This window comes from Borostomias antarcticus (assembly GCF_949987555.1).
Source record: "Borostomias antarcticus genome assembly, chromosome: 18".
In the NCBI taxonomy this organism is placed as follows: domain Eukaryota; kingdom Metazoa; phylum Chordata; class Actinopteri; order Stomiiformes; family Stomiidae; genus Borostomias; species Borostomias antarcticus.
In genome coordinates this window covers 15,589,968-15,602,102 of record NC_140251.1, presented here as the reverse complement: position 1 = coordinate 15,602,102, position 12,135 = coordinate 15,589,968, and the positions used below count along the sequence as shown (strand labels likewise).

Here is a 12,135-nt window from a genome sequence, read left to right as displayed (position 1 = left end):
AGCCTTGTGTTTTGGTTTTTGCCTTTGGTGGTGCCTTTATTTTAATAAACATTTTATGGAAACTCCTGAAACCTCCATGTTCTGTGCACCTGTGACATTTACATGCAACCCTTGTGATTGTGATGTTTAAGTCAGTGTGAAACCATCTATGGCTTCTCACATGGCAGGTAGCTCAACAGGAGTTCATGCCCAGGGGGATGCAGAATAAAAATGCGAATGCATACTCCATTGTGCTGTGTGACATGATTTGTAACAATAATTTTAATTTGTAGCTGTTACTGTTTCATATTTGTTGTAGCTGTTACTGTTTCTTACTTTTCTTTTCTCATCGGACTAGTCTTTGCCTCAACCAGTGCAACCGGTGTTCAATCCAGTCCAATCAGTCAATGTGAATCCATGCTCAGTCCAGAGTCCTACAACTCATTCCCATCACAGGCCTACTTATATGTTCATGCAGGATTCCTATGGTGTAAATATCTAGCAGTGACATACTTTTTTAGGTCAAACTGCCAGCTTCTCACTTGGCTCAAACATGACCTTCCCTTGGTGTCTGAGTTCAAGCCCCGGGTTATTCAGAATAAATAGGCTACTCAGGTATTGTACTGTAAGCATTTCAAACACATGATTTAATAATGCTTTTTTAATTTAAGAAGTTTTAAAGAGGCTCTCATGTATTTGTCATTGTCTCCTTCCTCTTCCTCCTCAAAACGCCCCGATCCAGTGCTGCGCAGCAGCTGTAATTTGTAGGCTTCATTTTGGTTATTTTACAGTGAACTACACATCCGGGTACTCTACCGCGTTTTGCGCACTTCCCTGGAGAATGCATCTGATCAGACTTCAACAGGTAGACGGAGGAGTCTCTTTGCCCCAAGAAGAAGGCACAGTGTCGATACCGGCTTTGGCAGATATGGTAAACAGGGACCTCTGCTGGTCCTTTAGCAAACTAGCCAGCATGGCAACAGCACTGTGGGTAGGCTACATTCTTCAGTGTCAAAATAAATAATGATAAAGGTTATAAAACGTTTATTTGTTTTGAAATTACAATGAAATAACTAATTATACGATGATACCCTGACCGTACCAACTTCTCTGTAGGCTATTTCTAACAAATATTTTACTCAATAGTGCACGACAGTAGGCTATACTATGTAGGTTTAGTATGTTGTAGACGTATGGGACACAGATCAAGATTACCAGAGAGTACAGATAGGTTTGCCAGCCCTGTAGCCTACATTAGCAAGGTTAAAACACACACATGAACCCATATAGTTAGGCTAATAAAAATATATAGGGGTCCATTTATTTCAGTAATAGCCACTGTATTTGCCTGAACCTCAAAACACACAGGCTATATTTCAATTGATTTCCATTTCTTGGCGTGTTCTGTGGCTTAACAGCTGTGACCCCGCCCCCTACTCAGAGCTGCACATGATCAGAGGCACAAACACAGAAACCAGGTGACGTTTGCAACACTACCACTTCTTACCCCTCCTTATGAGAATATGTGACCATATGAACTGTATCCCTAACTTTCATACAAAAATGTACATTTACAATTCTTTCATTGCATTACAGCTGTTTCTATAGCTTGTTGGTGAAAATACAAGTGTCTTGGTATAGTTTGTGGTACACTGAAGATGGATAAGATGAGAGGTAGGTAGGCACCCCTGCTGAGATGAGACAGAAGAGGTGTTGAGAGTGTTGCTGTGTGAGGGTTTGTGCTCTGCAGAGGGGGGAGGGGTAGAGCCCTCTCTGAGGTCAGTGGGGGAGGAGCTGACCGTTGCTTGCCTCTTGCTTGCCTGAGAGAGAGACAGGGAGAGAGACCCTTCAGAGCAAGCAAAGACAAGGAAACACAACAGATACCTTTCAATACATTTGTAAATAAAAAAAAAATGTTGCAGTGTGTACAGCTCTCACTTATTTGTATTTATAGACAAGATTTATAGACACAATCTTTCTTGCCCACTTCAGGGCCCAGGAGCCATCTCCCCAGGAACTGCACGCCTCCAGAGCCCTGAAGCGGCCGGTGAGAAGGATTGTGTCCGACCCCTCCCACCCCGGACACAAACTGTCTGAACCACTCCCCTCCGGCAGGAGGTTGCGTTCCAGTCTAGCCGATCCTCCATACATTTGGCTAGCATACACATATGAACTCACAGTATTGTGCCACAGCTTCTTTTAAGCTAATTAAAGTAAACAGTGTCTGATTTCCTGACCCCTTCAGAAAGTAGGCTAATGCTGTGTACTAGTTTCATATTCCTGATAGAAAAGAGAGAGCAAGCGGATAAAGGATCCGTTCATTAAGCTCAAAACAAGATTAACAATGAATGACAATGAAAGACAATGAAAACATGAGTTTGTTTTTACTTCATGTGTAATCCTATGAAATATACATACCTTAACGCCACCCCTATGTTGTAAATCTGTCTGTTGTCAGGTGACCAAGACGCTGTCGGGAAGGCTCCAGGGGAGGGCAGCAGTATGTGTCAGCACAGGCAGGGTCAGCACCAGATCAGGCAGGGTCAGCACCAGATCTACCAAAGCCAGAATGTCGGCATGAGGACTGAACACTTGTGTAGATGTCACACCAGCTGGTATTCTCGAGTGTCTGCGGCTCCTGATAGAGGTTGGTCTTTAGGATGGTCCACTGGTCAGGGATCAGATCACTATCCACCCCGGTGTCATTCAGCATAGGTTTGAAGTGGTCCACTTTCAATGTGATTTCACCAGGATTTAGACGAGACATCTATGGGTCGTTAAGACGTCTTTTAAACATCTAATCAACGTCTAATTGCTCACTGGGACTTAGCCTATGGGGTCATTTAGGTCCAAATTAAGTTTTTAGCTTCAATAATGTTAAATCAGGCAATAACGGGGCAACTGTGCCACCTACACCTAATTTAACATGTTAATGTTTGTATAATTAATTAATCTAATTAACACATTAAATTGACAGCCCAAATTCTTTTTATGTTATATTATTGTTTTCCTGTGCTGACATTGTCTCACAGTTGTAGCAGTGTGAACTACCGTTTCTCATGCCTCTAACCACATTGAACTGTTAAACTGACTGGACTGTGAGTTTATGTATACAGTATGTCTTTAAACATTTTCTATTGTGTGCCAAGATAAGTATAAACTGCATGCCTGTGTATGTGTGATTTGTTTTCAAATTGATTTTTAATATCATTTTTGAAGAGTTTGAAAGGGAGCCATGTGCTTTCATTATACGTTGAATCTCTTTAATGTACTTCCCTTTAGGTGATTACATTTTTTAAATATAATGTATTAGGGTTTGAGGTTGAAGATGAGGTTGAAGATGGTTGGACCACGGCAGGCAGGCAGCGCAGTTTCTAAAAAAAAAAAAAAGGTTCTCAAACAGGTAAAGAACAGCAACATGGGGAACAAACACACCAACAATGACCATGAACTGACAGAACAAAGGGAACATGAGGCCGTATCAAGGAACAACGTACAGGTGAGCAACAAGACACTGAGACACAGGTGCAGACAATCACCCAGACAAGAACATGGAGGGATTCCAAACAAGACACTAATACAAGGACAGAGTGTCATAGGAAATCTACACTGTGAATCCTGTCTTATAAAGTGAGCGCTGTCCTGTGACCCACTATCCCCAGGCCTAAACAATCCTTTATGGTAGGAGACCCTTTTAATGATAATCATGACTCTTAGTGGAGGTTCCTTTCTCTGAGAGTCGGACTTTGCAAACTCTTTGGAATAAAAGTAACCAGCTTGGACTCTCAACTACTCTTTTCTTAATTATTAGAATAAATCTATAACACTACCTTGGGACGACTGGTTGCCCCATCACTCTGAGGCCCCTACGATCGATGGACACGGTCACCGCTCTTTTCTTTTACCTGACGTCAGTGGGCAGTTCATTCCACCACTGCAAGGCCAAGACAGCCGTCGCTGCCAATCTTTCGCTGCAGGCTCAAAACTCACCTCTTCAAGAAGTACTACCAGGATCCTACATCTGAAGCACCTATTGTATTACTACTAGATTAAGCTCTTATGTTAGTCATCTAATTAGTAAACTTGCCGTATAAAAAGTTTCAGTAACGCTTTATAATACAGCCCGTGTCTTACCAGTGTCTTACTGGCATCTTACCCATGTCTTACTGGCATCTTACCCATGTCTTACCAGTGTCTTACTGGCATCTTACCAGTGTCTTACCAGTGTCTTACTGGCATCTAACCAGTGTCTTACCCGTGTCTTACCAGTATCTTACAGTACCAGTGTCTTACCAGTGTCCGCTGTCATTTCTCTCCTGTCTGTGTGGTCTGCTTCTCCTGCTGGGTACTGCTGCTACCGCTGCTCTCTGGCTGTCGTCAATGAAAACACAAGAACTTTCAAACAAATTACAATCAAACTTTCAATCAAAATATACTGTCTGTGAATATGTTTCAAGATGAGAGTTTGTGTTCTTCCCTGTTGAGGCCTGGAGAGGATCAGCCCTATAGTGGCTGCCATGCATCTCACTGGATCACGCTTAAACTTGAACTCAACACTTATTCAACACATATTATTCATCACAAGTTTACTTTATTGACTCAAGTTATACAAATGGATGGTACAGAATGTTGAAAGACAATATAAACAGAAGATAATAAAAGCCAGCGCTACCAAAATGTTTGTAACCATCTGATCATCCTTGCCGACAAGCTCATAAACAACAACACATTATGGAAATTAAAAAAACTAAAAACATTTGCAATGCAATCATCTGAGGCACCTAATCACACACTGACCCCTCACCCCAGTCTGGGCCCCTCCTCTTTTGAAACATCCAATCACACACTGACCCCTCCCCCCTGTGGGTCTGGGTCTGAAAAGGTTGAGGCCTGGCCGGTCCTGGCTTTCCTCAGGAATAGAACTTGCTGTTGTTGATTTTCTTATCTTTTATCCTGGAGAACAACAGAAGAAGAGAACCCAAACACTTTCATTGTCAGCAGGGAATTTTATTTAATTTATTAAAATAATGTGAGGCAGATCCAGGATCCCGCTTTAGAGAGACTGTCGCTTCCCCTCCAACTGTCTCACTTCCCTTTCAAAATAAAGGTCCTAGCGTTACATGATTCACTATAATAAGGAAAGAAAAAGTGCCAAGTCGACCTTGTTTTTCTTGTAGGTCTATACTGAGTCTCACTGGGATTCGAACCTATGACTTCACTGGGACTGGAACCCATGACGTCACTGGGACTAGGACCAATGACTTATGTGTAAAGCACCGTCGAGTCGAGCCAGTACCACAGATGGCAGGGTCTTACTTCTGTTTGCAGGTGTCCTGGATCTGCATCAGCTTTGTCTCGTTGGTGCTGAATTCCCTCATGAGGTCATCGCGCCGCTGAGCTGGGGCCGAGCGCTGCAGGTTGGTGTGGGTGTCGTACAGGAAGAGCTCATTGCTTAGCTCCGCCTGCCTCCTCCGCAGTTGGCTGGAAGAAGAGTACAGCTCCTCCTCTGCTTTCTGCCGGACAGACAGACAGAGAGGGAGACAGAGACACAGACACAAACACAGACTCACCATCTACATGCGCTCTAATACATTATATTACATTACAGTCATTTAGCAGACACTTTTATCCAAATACTTCATCCCCCTTGCCGTGTATGTGTGTGTGAGTGCGGGCGTATGTGAGAGTGTGTGCGTGTGTAAGTGCGGGCGTATGTGAGAGTGTGTGCGTGTGTGAGTGCGGGCGTATGTGAGAGTGTGTGTGTGTGTGTGAGTGCGGGCGTATGTGAGAGTGTGTGTGTGTGTGAGTGCGGGCGTATGTGAGAGTGTGGGCGTATGTGAGAGTGTGTGTGTGTGTGTGTGTGTGCGGGCGTATGTGAGAGTGTGTGTGTGTGTGAGTGCGGGCGTATGTGAGAGTGTGTCTGTGTGTGTGAGTGCGGGCGTATGTGAGAGTGTGTCTGTGTGTGTGAGTGCGGGCGTATGTGAGAGTGTGTCTGTGTGTGTGAGTGCGGGTGTATGTGAGAGTGTGTGTGTGTGTGTGTGTGAGTGCGGGCATATGTGAGAGTGTGTGTGTGTGTGTGAGTGCGGGTGTATGTGAGAGTGTGTGTGCGTCACCTCCACTTGTTGCACGTCGATGTAGACCAGCAGTGAGGCCAGCTCAATGTTCTCAGAGTAGCCGTTCTTCAGAGGTACAGAACGATAACCTGAGGAGATACAAGACAAGGGGAAACTAAAGAAACATTGAACACTTCAGGGTGTGTGTGTGCGTGCATGTGTGTGTATTTGCTTTCCCTGTGTGTGTATTTGATTTCCTTGTATGTTGTGTGTGTGTGTGTGTGCAAGTATGTGCTTTCCTTGCATGTCCGTGTCTGTGTGTATGTACTGTATGTGTTTTTGTGTGTGTGTGCTTTCCTTGTGTGTCTGTGCGTGTGTGTTTGTATGTGTTTGTATGTTTGTTGAGTCTGTAGTGGTGACTAAACAAGTGGGTATACTCTGTCTAAAGAAGTGGGTATACTCTGTCTAAAGAAGTGGGTATACTCTGTCTAAAGAAGTGGGTATACTCTGACTAAAGAAGTGGGTATACTCTGTCTAAAGAAGTGGGTATACTGTAGGAGAGATATACTCTGTCTAAAGAAGTGATTATACTGTAGGAGAGATTTTACAGTTTTTACATTAGTGGTGTTCTCTGTCCTGACCCCACAGTGGTGGAATGAACTGCCTGCCCACTGATGTCAGGACAGAGTTCGCCACAGGCTCAAACTCACCTCTTCAAGAAGTACCACCAGGATCCTTAAGCACCTATTGTATTTTTGTTTGCTACGCTTGCACTTTGCCTTCAGCACTAGATTATGCTCTTAGACACTTGTTTTAGAAAGGAGATGCACTTGTGAGTTCTGGCAAGTATTACTTTTCCTACGTTAAATGCAATTCTTGTAAATTGCTTTGGATAAAAGCGTCAGCCAAATGACTTTATTGTAATGTAAAGAAGTGAGTATACTGTGGGTATGCCCTCCATTACACCACAGGCTCTACCTGAGCGAATGCCTTTGACAGGAAACGTGGCCTGGGCCAAGAAGTTGGGGTCTGAAAACATGTCCTCCTCGTTGACGACGAAGCGCAGGAATGTGAGCTCTGGCTCGTACACCGTGAAGATGACTGGCTCTGATGGGGCGCTCCACACCGGGTTCAAACCATTATCACCTGTGGTCCACACACACACACACCATTACACACACATATACCATTACACACACACACACACACACATACACTATTACACACACACACACACACACACACACACTATACATACCAGACCTGGATCAAATTACTGTGTGCAATCGTTGCAATTACTTTTCTGTGCTTGATTACCTGTGTGACAAAAGGGGGCTGTTCCCAACTATGCAAACCCCACCCTCCTGACACTCTAGGCAGACCCAAACAAATGCAAAAACAAAACATTGAAAGGATTTCAGATAGCATTTGGACCCAGGTCTGATACAGACAGCACTACCAACACTTATATGGAGTTAACATGAGCAAGAGAGCAGCCAGACCAACCAGGAGAGCCCCCCCCCATCCTCACGGTATACAATGGTCTTGAATTTGCTGTCCTCTGTGTGACCACACAGCTCGATCTCCACAAAGGGACTGGTGATGCTGCGTCCAGGCTTGGGGAGGTGGCGGGCTGCTATCACCTGCAGGGGGCAGTAGAGAGCTCTCTCAGGTCAGGAGACATGACTGATGTCACAGGAAGTCATCATATGAATAAATATAATGTACAGCAGACCTGTAGTAAATAAGAAATTATTGCAATCACTTGAGTGTTTGCTTGAGGCTGCCTGGAGTGCTGGACGGTGTTTGCGTATTTGGGAACAGCATATTGGTTCTATTGTGCCAGACAGGACCAATCACGCAGACAGAAGGAGCGCTGCTTGGTTGTTGGCAGTGATGTTATCTGGAAGGTGGTCTACTGCTCTTTAACTGGACTCCTCCATGAATGAGTTTCCAAAAAAGTCAAGGCACTCTTCCATAAAAATTAAAAATCCTTTATTCAATTGGCATATGGTGAATGCACTGCACTTATATAGCGCTTTTATTCAAAGCACTTTACAATGGCCTCTTTTTCACACATTCACCCACCAGTGGCGGCAGCTGCCAAGAAAGGTGCTAGCCTACTCATTGGGAGCAATTTTGGGATTCAGTGTCTTACCCAAGGACACTTTGACATGTGGACAGGAGGAGCCAGGATTTGAACCGCCGACTCTATGATCATTGGACGACCCGCTCTACCTCCTGAGCCACAGCCGCCCCCATATCCATGGGGACCATTAAAAACACACTAACATCAGCCTTCATCAGTGTGATTCAGGTAGGGGGAGTGGGAGATATACACATGTCTAGTTAGTGTCTCAGAGCACCATCCTCAAACTGACTCAGGAACTAGGAAGTCTTACCCTGACAGTGATGCTGAACTTGACTTTCTTCTTCTCCGCCTGAGGGTCGTAGGTGTCCGCACGCATTATCTCAGGCTCCAGCACATAGCCCGTCTGGCCATTCAGACTGAAGAGGGCGCTGTTGAGCTGAGTGTACTTATCTAGGGATTAGACAATGCTGTTTACCAAAACTAAGCAGCTTACAGTCAGCACAAGCATTTTAGCATACAGTAAATGATCCCTAAAGGCATCAAATCCACAACCCTACTTGCCAGCATTATGCTTCAACTGGTTCAAGGAATAGCTTACGTTTTTGTCACTTTGAGCATGTGATTGTCAGAGAAGTGGCTAATCAAGAATATCCATTAAAATTAGCCTGCTAAAAATGCGAACAAGCTTATAAACTGTGTCTGAAGGACCCTAATGTGGCTCTAGACACGGGAGTAGATAAGAAATGTGAAAAAAGTTTCATATAAAATAGGGAACTATCCCTTTAAAGCTACAGTATGTACGATTTTAAACATGCCAATATTGCTATATTGCTAAGATGTATTGAGAGGGATAAGTGATTGAGCTCCTTGTCTTTGTCTTTGTAGAATGCTGTTTGGCTCTGCTACAGCTATTATAAAAACAATTATAATTTGATGTCAGATCGACAGTGTGCGCAGAACCCTAACCCTAACCCACACAGGGCAGACTTCCATGGCCTTACCCAAACCCACAAACCATAAGATTGAAGCAGACTGAATTTTACTTGGCACACAGAATTTTCCCTCATTGGTAGCAGGTTCATAGTGCAGATATTAAATACTGCATTTGATTGAACGCTGTTCTTTTTTACATGCATATCGCCTCTCTGTATCATGTCAGGTCCCACCTGCAGTCTGAAAGTTGAGTGCCAACATGTGGCAACCGACGGCCCAGAGAGGGTAGGGGTCATAGTTGGAGGAGTCCACACGCTGCCCCTTGGGGTAGACGCGACTCAGGGCCTTCCTGTTATAGCGCAGGAAGTCCGGGATGCCATTCCGGGCTGGCGTCTTGTTCTCAACGAAGGAGCGGATCTCTTTGTAGTCATAGTTGGCTGAGGAGAGACAGGAGGAGGAGGATGATCACACCAGGAAGACATAGAGGAATAAGATATCAAAGACAGTTATAAATTCAGTCTAAATCACTAGACTGAACTTCAGTCCTACTCTTTTGACTATACTGTACATTACATGACAACAGTCACACTGTAGGAGTTGTCGGTAGGCCTATTGTCTGGAATTTCTGTTTAATAAACCCATAAAGAAGAATATCCGTGTTTCTCCATTCACATAAGTGTTTTATTCATAGTTACGCTGCAGGTACAGAGCATAGCTTTTATCCCATGCTGGACACAACCCAAAAATGAATATGTAAATCTCCCTTAACCAATGATTGAAGGGATAAAAGAGAACAGGGCAGTCTGGCAGGTCAATAGCTGACCTGTACTGAGATACCAGGGCTGCGTTTCCCAGAGGCATCGTAGCGCTACGGTGAGCGCCGTAGGTCAATTCTCTGGGAAACTCAGCTCAGGACTATTATGGTCCTGAAAAGCCAAAAGCCAGGCCATCTGGAGAGTTGTAAGGGGGGTAAATGTTACCTCTTTCCTGACATGGCCCTGGGCTAAAGTGTGCAGAGATGGGGTTGATCTGAGAAATTCTCTCACAGTATACGTATACATTCCTTGTGAACAGAGTATGACTATACTATATTACAACATGAGTGTGTGTGCGTGTGTGTGCGTTGAGAGGTTCGTCGGTCGTACTGAAGCAGTCCTTCTCCTTGCTGCGAGGCTGACAATAAACCACCAGGTCTGACATTTCCATAGCAACAACGGCCTTCTTCTCCACTTCCTCCTGCTGTTTGATCTGTGGTTGGACAGAAAACGGCCACTTCCTGTCAGTGGTAGTAACATCGCAGAGGGAGCCCCAGATCTGGGTCACCAAGCTGTCGTTCACAGAACAATCACACAGCGACCTCAGGGAGGAGAGTCAGTCATTAAAGCTTAAAGGTGACAGGCAAGGTCCCTCAAATGTATAACATAAAAAATAAATAGGTTACATCTTGAACCAATCTATAAAATTATGACAGTGTTATTACACTTCTGGTGGATAAAAAAAATCTAAACTAAAAACTCCTAAAATAGAATTTTGAGCACATGAGATATTATTGTCACAATAAACACCTGATTGCATTACCTGCTGGGGAACAGCAGCTAGATGTATGAACTCATGTTCTAGGAGATTAGGTTTGTTGTCTTTCTTGTTGTTTATTTTGACCTCCGCCCCAGCGACAGGGGGGGTCATGTTTTCGATGTGTGTTGGTTAGGTCTTTAGCAGTATTACATGAAACCTACCAGAGCGATTTTCATGAAACTCGGTGGAGGGGTGTAGCATGGGCCAACTTAGAACCCATTCAATTTGGGAGCGGATCTGAATCACAGGGCGGGTCCACGAGCCGCACAAACAGGCCGGGCCGGCCATTCACCTCCATTCATTTTTTGGACTAGAATTACGCAAAAACTACGATACAGATTTTCAGGAAACTCAGAAGAGGGGTGTAGCATGGGCCACCTTAGAGCCTATTACATTTTAGAGTGAATCACAGGACAGGTTCAGCCGGCCAAACACGGCCGGCCATTCACCTCCATTCATTTTGTGGACTTGAAAAATTCGCCCCATTCATTGTCCACGGGGGGAATTGAAACGGCCATATCTCGACATGGGAAATGGTGTTTAGACTGACATGAATCTCTAGACCTGGCGAATGCAGCAATACCAAAACCAAATACCAAATATGTCCTGCTCACACGCATTTGCATGCACACTGCCAGGAAATGTATTAATGGGCGGAGGTCTGTGTTCTTAAATCAACATTACTAGTGTTAATGCTTGTCATTACCTGCTGGTGAACAGTAGCTAGTTGTTGGTAATTATGTTGTTGTTTGTTGCTGCTTGTTGCTGTTGTTGTCAAGGTTCTGAGTCCCAATAAGGACGAAAGGTTCCAACAGCTTCTTGCTTTGGAACGTTATGAAGAGAGTTCTACTGAGTCTTCAACTTACTTCAACTAATTGTAATGGTGTGTGTGTATGCGTGCGTGTGTGTACTGGCCTCATGTTCCTTGTTGAACTGCTTGCTGATCTCTCTCTGGGTGATGTCCCAGGCCACCTGGTTCCACTCGAACAGCTCCTCCAGGGAGTCGGCCGCCAGGTCGAACTGCAGCTCCTCCTGGTCCTTCATCTGCAGGGTCAGCACGTGGCTCTTACCGTTCTTAGCTGAGCGGACTGAGGGGGGTGGGGGGGTGGGGAGGGGTGAGAGGGAGAGAGAGAGGGGGGTGACTATGAGAAAGAAAGAGAGGATGTGTGTATGTGCATGTGTGGAAGGCGGGGTTAAAGGTCTTGTATGATGTTGTGGGTCCTGCTTGTGACATGTTTCAGGAGATGTAGAGGGAACGTGTGTTGTGTGGAGTCGGATTATAGAGTGCACATATGCATGTTGAACATGCATGTTTAAATAACACAGTGAATCATGTTTTTAGCTGATTAAATAGCATGGTTGGCAGGAGTCCAAGCTAAACCAACAGGGAGATAAGTGAAGTGTGTTTAATGTGTGTGTACAATGTGATACTAATGTGTGAGGAGATACTTACTGATGTTACAAAGGGAGATGTCCACCACACCCTTACACATATCTCCTAGA

General features: G+C 44.5%; 1 protein-coding gene across 1 annotated transcript in view; it reads right to left on the bottom strand.

Annotated features, from left to right (window-relative positions):
- Positions 1 to 4,853: 4,853 nt before the first annotated feature.
- Positions 4,854 to 12,135, bottom strand: part of plcg2 (phospholipase C, gamma 2) — a gene marked incomplete at its 5' end in the record, with an annotated part of 22,561 nt that continues 15,279 nt past the window's right edge. Inside the window, 10 exons of the mRNA XM_084453088.1 lie at positions 4,854 to 4,932; positions 5,296 to 5,492; positions 6,093 to 6,181; positions 7,011 to 7,178; positions 7,564 to 7,675; positions 8,435 to 8,574; positions 9,291 to 9,494; positions 10,203 to 10,305; positions 11,548 to 11,720; positions 12,086 to 12,135. The exon at positions 12,086 to 12,135 is cut by the window's right edge and continues 17 nt beyond it. Coding sequence (XP_084309214.1) covers positions 4,890 to 4,932; positions 5,296 to 5,492; positions 6,093 to 6,181; positions 7,011 to 7,178; positions 7,564 to 7,675; positions 8,435 to 8,574; positions 9,291 to 9,494; positions 10,203 to 10,305; positions 11,548 to 11,720; positions 12,086 to 12,135 — 1,279 coding nt within the window. The 3' untranslated portion in view covers positions 4,854 to 4,889. The remainder of the gene's footprint in view (positions 4,933 to 5,295; positions 5,493 to 6,092; positions 6,182 to 7,010; positions 7,179 to 7,563; positions 7,676 to 8,434; positions 8,575 to 9,290; positions 9,495 to 10,202; positions 10,306 to 11,547; positions 11,721 to 12,085) is intronic.